Below are 7,051 nucleotides of genomic sequence, written 5' to 3' on the forward strand. Positions count from 1 at the left end.
ATTTATATGGCATAAAATGTAAAATAAAAATTATATACCATATGATATTTTATTACACTAGCATAGTGGGGTTTTTTTCAATTCTCAAGACAAAGGATGATATTGATATTTTAATCTCAACTTCCCACTTTTAAATATCTTTATTTAAAAACTATAGAGAATGTGTATCAGGACACAAAAGCCAAGGAAAGGTAAAATCCCAAGGAAGATATCATATAATTGTTTTGAACTTAACAAGATTTTGTAGAAAATCAAATATAAGAACACAATATACCGCATAGATATAAATATAATTAAGTCTCCATGAACTAATATATAAAGTTGACTAAAATAATCTTTGAAGTGTTTGCTACATTTAAATGGAAGAAGCAGAGAGAAGAAATGAGTCAAATTTGAGGATGTTGGGACACCTGGGTGTCTCAGTGGTTGGGTGTCTGCTTTCAGCTCAGAGGGTGATCCTGGGGTCCTGGGATCCAGTCCCGAATCAGACTCCCGAAGGGGAGCCTGCTTCTCCCTCTGCCTGTGTCTTTGCCCTCTCTCTGTGTCTCTCATGAATAAATAAGAAAAATCTTTTTTAAAAATGTTTTTAAAAAATTGACAATGCTTACAATGGAACAGAAAAATAAAGTTTTAGTATTTTGAAATGGAAGCCATTATTGAGAAACAGGAGCTAATGTAAACATCATGACACTTCAGAAAGAAGTGAAAGGAAAAATATGATTATATTTTGGATGGTGCAATAGTAAAATTGGGACCCAATCTAACCACATCCTTTGCAATTTTCCCTATTAACCTTCCTTATATATCTCATTATGATTCTATTTGAATAAAGACAGAACTCTTTGTAGCAAGTTCTTAAATGCTTGCTTCACCTGCTGGTTCCTTAGAGTATAGATAAAGGGATTCAAAAGTGGAGCAACAGAAGTATTGAGAACTGCCACCCCCTTCATCAAGGATATCCTCTGTTTGACCGAGGGTTTAATGTACATAAAGATGCAGCTGCCGTATGAGAGGGAGATGACAATCATGTGAGAAGAACAGGTGGAGAAAGCCTTTTTTCTCTGGTTGGCAGAAGGAATTTTTAAAATTGTCAGGGCGATATATGTGTACGATAGAATCACTAAGGCCAAAGTGACCAGCAGAGTCACCAAAGCTAAGATGAAACTCATCATTTCCAACACGTGTGTGTCTGTGCAGGAGATCTGCAGGAGGGGAGCCGTGTCACAGTAGAAATGATCAATGACATTGGAATCACAGAAGTCCAGGCTTAAGCCTAAAATGAGTCCTGGAAAGATGATGAGGAAACCAGTGATCCAAGAGCTAAGGACTAGCTGGATACAGATTTTGCTGCTCATAATGGTTGTGTAATGCAGGGGCTTGCAGATGGCGACATAACGATCATAGGACATGACAGCCAGGAGGTAAAATTCAGATGCTCCAAGAAGGAAGGCAAAAAATAACTGAGTTGCACAACAGTTATAGGAAATGGTTTTGTCACCGGTTGCCATGCTTACAAGCAATTTGGGGATGCAGACTGTCGTATAAGAAATTTCTAAGAAAGAAAAATTTCGAAGAAAGAAATACATAGGGGTCTTGAGATGGGAGTCCAGCAAAGTGAGGGTAATAATGACTAAGTTGCCTGAGATGCTTAGCAAATAGGTGAGGAGCAGGAAGACAAATAGCACAATCTTCAGTTTTGGGTCCTCCGTCAATCCTGCTAAGATAAATACTGTCACAGTTGTATGGTTTTCCATCTTGACCTCTTGATACGCTTCTGCTCTGGTAAAAATATTGAGAAAACAATATGCACAGGAACCAATGGTAAATTATGAAGATAATGATGTCAGAATATTAGTAGTTGCTATTGATTATACATACTAATAGGGCACATTTTTGAAATGATTAATGTAAGATAAACTAACAAAAACTAGTACTTATATTTTTTATTATTTTGTTATTACTTTATTTTTGAGGAAAGACAAATATTTTCTACAAATCTGATGAATAAAAAACTACCTTATACATCATCTTTGTAGTCTGGCTTAGATTTATGGTAATGAGGTAAAGAAATGAACAGGCATGTGAAAAAATTATTTTTCTTTCTTTTTTTAATATAAATTTATTTTTTTATTGGTGTTCAGTTTGCCAACATACAGAATAACACCCAGTGCTCATCCCATCAAGTGCCCACCTCAGTGCCCGTCACCCAGTCACCCCCACCCCCCCCCGCCCACCTCCCCTTCCACCATCCCTTGTTATTTCCCAGAGTTAGGAGTCTCTCATGTTCTGTCTCCCTTTCTGATATTTCCATTCATTTTTCCTCCTTTCCCTTTTATTCCCTTTCACTAGAAAAAATTATTTCTACTTTTCTCAGTATGTAAGCGCTAAGATGTCACAGTACTACTCAGCCTGATGACTGTCATTGCCTCAAGGAACTGACCAGGAGTGTAACAGAGAAACAAGGTGATACTTACGATGGTTGAAAGTAGAAATCAAGCTTAGATTTAAGTTTAATTCCAGAAGTAATTACGGGTAACAACTGTAGCTCTTCCCTGGTTTGACCTGCGCTGCCTCTACTTAGATAATGAACACTCTTTCTTGGTCCTGATTTTTTTATTCTATAAATCAGTGCAGTGTGTTTTGTCCCTATTCCATCTCTTTATTTCTTCACTTTTACCGCCTCCTATGCCAATATTAAACTTATCTGATCACATAGAAAAACTGACTTGAACAGAATCAAACAAATTCAGTGTTTCTTCTGGTTATAGTTCTGAAAACAGGAAGAGAATAAGAATAATTAAGTGAAATGCAAAATAAAGTGAATAAGGGTTCAAAGAGAAAGGAAATAGAGAAGAAAAAGAAAAACAAAGAGAAGGAAGACAAAAGAAGTAGAAAAGAGGTAAGACAGTAAGGGAAGACCATAAAGAGAAAAACTTACCATTAAGATTGGATTTTTCTTCAGATGTGACAGTGACTGGTATTTAGCTCTGGGCCTTTTACCTGATAGATAGAAATGAGTTCCAGCAAAGCTGTCATTTACCTCCACCAAGGGGAATACAGAGAAGAAACTCTGGCAAATTTTACTCAGATGATCAGTCACTTGGCAAGTGTTTTTCGACACTTGCAAGTAATGCTGACCGCCCCCAAATAATGTGGTAAGTCCACAGCTAAGCCCGTGCAAATGGAGTTGACTGTGTGGTTGAAAATTACATAAGCTCTCATTAAGCTAAATGTCATGAAAACTCCTAGGTATAAACATTGCATCCCTTCAGGGCAAGTTTCTTGTTTGATGACTTCATCATCAGTTATGCTTCTCTAAGGAGTTCATCATCAATATGAAACACTTATTAAACATTTTTTTTAGTTTCAGTGGTAGAATTTAGTGTATTCATGTGTTGCATACAGCACCTGATGCTCATTAACATCAAGTGCCCTCTTGGTACCCATCAGCCAATTACCCCATCCCCCCACCCATCTTCCCTCCAGAAATCCTGTTTGCTCCCTGTATTTAAAAGTTTCTTATGGTTTGCCTCTCTCTAAGTTTTTATCTTATTTTATTTTTCCCTCTACTCCCCTATGTTCATTTGTTTTGTTTCTTAAATTCCACATGAGTGAAATCATATGATAAATGTCTTTCTCTGACGGACTTATTGTGCTTAGCATAATACCCTCTAGTTCCATCCACATCATTGCAAATGGCAAGATTTCATTATATTTGATGGCTAGGTAATATTCCATTGTATATAGATACCAGGTATGTTTTATCCTTTCATCCCTCGATGGACATCTGGGCTCTACAGTTTGGCTATTATGGATATTGCTGCTATAAACATATAAACATTGGGGGGCAAGTGTTTGCATCCTTTGGATAAATACCTAGTAGTGCAATTGCTGGGTCATAGAGTAGTTCTATTCTTAACTTTTGAGACACCTCCATGCTGTTTTCCAAAATGGCTGTACCAGTTTGCATTCCCAGTTGTTTTATAGGTCCAAGGAGACCGCGTTGCTATACACCAAGGAGTCAAGGAAGTATATGTCAATGTCCCTGCCTATTGTGGCTTACCAACGTATTGAGGAGACAAAATCTGTGCATGAATACAGCAATGTACAATGTGCCATAAACTTAATGGTAAATGAGATTCACTCTTACTATGGGGCTTATGGATGGAAGATTAATAAGAATGGATGTTTTTTGTTTTTGTTTTTGTTTTCGTTTTTTAAACAAAAGATGGATCCAAAGCTAAGCATTGAAAATAGCTTAGGAAACAGAGGAAGGCATTTTAGGTAGGATAAACACTATGAAAAAGGTGTTTAAGAATGAAAACTCATAAATTAACAAAAATTTATCAGAGAGAATATAATAACAGTTTTCTCCACGGAATACTGAAGGTTCTAGAGATCCTGGCTATTAGTGCCAAAGTATAATAGCATCTTCCTAGTAGTAATACACATTCTCCCAAACCTAAGGAACAATTCCTGAGGCAACTAATTGTATTACAATGGCTACAGTCATTTGAGTCAAAAACAGATCCATCACCCCCACAAGTAAGAATTTTATCGAACCAGACCTATTTTTACACGTGCTCCCCAATTCCCTAGATATACTGGGACAGTGTGCTATAATGTTTAGCAAGTCTATTACTTTTATTTATGTTTACATTAAAAACTGCAAGAAAATTTTCCCTGACTTCAAAATCATGAACACTTTTAGTCAAAAATGGTGTCATTTAACAAATCAATTTCAGATCCTCTACAATTAAAATGAATCAGAATAACAAATTTATTAATATAAATTAAGTACTCAGAGTTTGATTTGTTTTCAGTATGTGAACTATAAATCAGTCTACAAAACACTAAAACTTACAAACTGTTATTCTTAAAGCCATAGAAACAGAATTATTCAGGCAAAGGATTTTGCTTGTTGATGTTCACACTTTTTATATTCCCATTGCAGGATAAGGCACTTAGGTTTACTTTTTTTCCTTCTTCCCAGACATCACACTGAAATGTGTAATTCTTAAAATAAGTTTTAACACTTATAGACATCTCATGATTACCTATTAAGTTAATACAATACGGTACTAAAATTAAACAGTTATTTATCCTATCAAAGGATTATGGTTTATTCCCAGGGAATGCTGTAAACTGTGTGCATATTTCTCCAAGGAATTCAGATTCAGAAGCAATATTTCCCTGAGGATCTTTGGCTTGTTTACTATACAAGAGATGCCAAAATATACAGACTCCTTCCTATGTCCTTCAACTGTGTTCTCAGGAGATGCTGTACAAAATATACTATAGTAAAGCACCATGTACCCCCTTTACCTTCATTAATTTATTAATTCATCTATTCCTTCCTAAAATACCTATTTATTTTGTGTTTGAAATGTAACAAGCACTTCTGTGTATCTAGGGCATATGTCCTGAGAGCTCCCCTACCCCTTCTGCCCTGTGAGAACCTGGCCACAAGTCTATGAAATCTATGAAGGGAGCTTTTACAGATACCTCATCTTTCAGCATGATAAAATGCCCATACACATAATCATCAAACTGCTAAACACCAAAGAAATGAGAAACTCTTAAGTGTGGCTGGAGAAAGAGGCTACATTACATACCATGAATATTAGAGAACAATGGCTCAAACAATTTCTAACTTCTTTTCAGAAGTTATGGAGGCCAGAAAACAGGGGAATCTTTAGAATGCTGGGGAAAAAAAAAAAAAGCTAAGTTAGAATTCTATACAGTGAAACTATCCTTCAAACATGAAAGGGAAATAAAGACATTTTCAGATAAAAATCAAACTAAGAGCATTTTTCAGTAACACATTTGTACTACAGGAAATGCTGCAGGAAGTTCTTTAGCTCAGGAAAACAGAATCCAGCTGGAAAACTGGAATTTCAGGGAGCAATTAAAAATATCAAACATTGTAAATATGGAGGTAAATATCAGAGACTAAGTTTTTTCAATGAAAAAAAAATTTTTTCAATGAAAATTGAAATAAATAAGAATTCTTTACAAAAATTTAAATATATGTACATTAAATAATTTTTTAAATACTATAACAAAAATGCTATGTAGAGTAAAAGAAAAGTGGATGGGCTGAACAGCAGAAAGGTGATTATGAAACAAAAGAGTCAGTGAACCTAATGATTAATAGAGACCACTCATTTTGAAAAACAAAAAAAAGTAAATTATATATATTTAATGAACAGAGTCTTTGTGACCTAGGAACAATATCAAAGGCTCTAACATATATATTAGACCTTTAACATGCATATAGATACATAATGTGAATTTTAAAAAGCAGAGGATATTATAAATCAGCATTGTCCAATAGAAATATAATGCAAAATACAAACGTAAGATGCTTTTGTAACTTCAAATTTTCTAGTAGCCTTATTTTTTAAAAGTGAAAGAAAACATATGAAATTAATTTTAATAAGATATTTTAACTCAATTATTCTCCAAATTATTCTCATCCAAATTATTCTCATTTCAACATCTAATACATATTTAAAAATTAATGAGATCTATTATTATTTTGTACTAAGTCTTTGAGATATGATGTATGTTTATATTTACAGCACATCTCAGTTTCAACTAGCCACATTTCAATTTTTAGTGGCTACCAAATTGAATAATGTAAACATAGTTAGACAATATAAACTATTTGTGGTTTATTTCTTCATTTTGCCTTCTCAGTGGCTTTGGACCAAATTCATTGTTGTATGAAAAAACTTGTGGTAATAAACAACTAATGGGTCAAAGAATAAATCACAAAGAAAATTAGAAAACACTGGGAACAAATGAAAACAGACACATAAGATACCAAAACCTATGAAATACAGTGAAAGCAGTGTTCAAAAGGAAATTTATAGCTTTAAATATCTGCTTTAACAAAAGAGATAGATCTCATATGAATAATATAACTTCAGACTTACAGATACAGAGAAAAAGAGCAAAAGAAACCCAAAGCCAGCAGAAAGAAAGTAAATAATAAATACTAGTAAAGATAAATGAAATAGAGGAGAAGGGAAAAAATAGAGAAAAT

The 7,051-nt window shown here is 34.4% G+C and overlaps 1 protein-coding gene across 1 annotated transcript; it reads right to left on the minus strand.

Annotated features, from left to right (window-relative positions):
- Positions 1-818: 818 nt before the first annotated feature.
- On the minus strand, positions 819-1,754 carry OR6C69G (olfactory receptor family 6 subfamily C member 69G). Its single transcript, NM_001256498.1, has one exon. It carries the CDS (start codon positions 1,752-1,754, stop codon positions 819-821), a length of 936 nt encoding a protein of 311 aa, NP_001243427.1.
- Between the last annotated feature and the right edge of the window lie 5,297 nt (positions 1,755-7,051).

This window comes from Canis lupus, chromosome 27 (genome assembly GCF_011100685.1).
Source record: "Canis lupus familiaris isolate Mischka breed German Shepherd chromosome 27, alternate assembly UU_Cfam_GSD_1.0, whole genome shotgun sequence".
Classification (NCBI taxonomy): Eukaryota; Metazoa; Chordata; class Mammalia; order Carnivora; family Canidae; genus Canis; species Canis lupus.

What these genes read in the sequence shown, in the direction of transcription:
- OR6C69G (NM_001256498.1), bottom strand. Translation starts at nt 1,754, where the DNA reads ATGGAAAACCATACAACTGTGACAGTATTTATCTTAGCAGGATTGACG.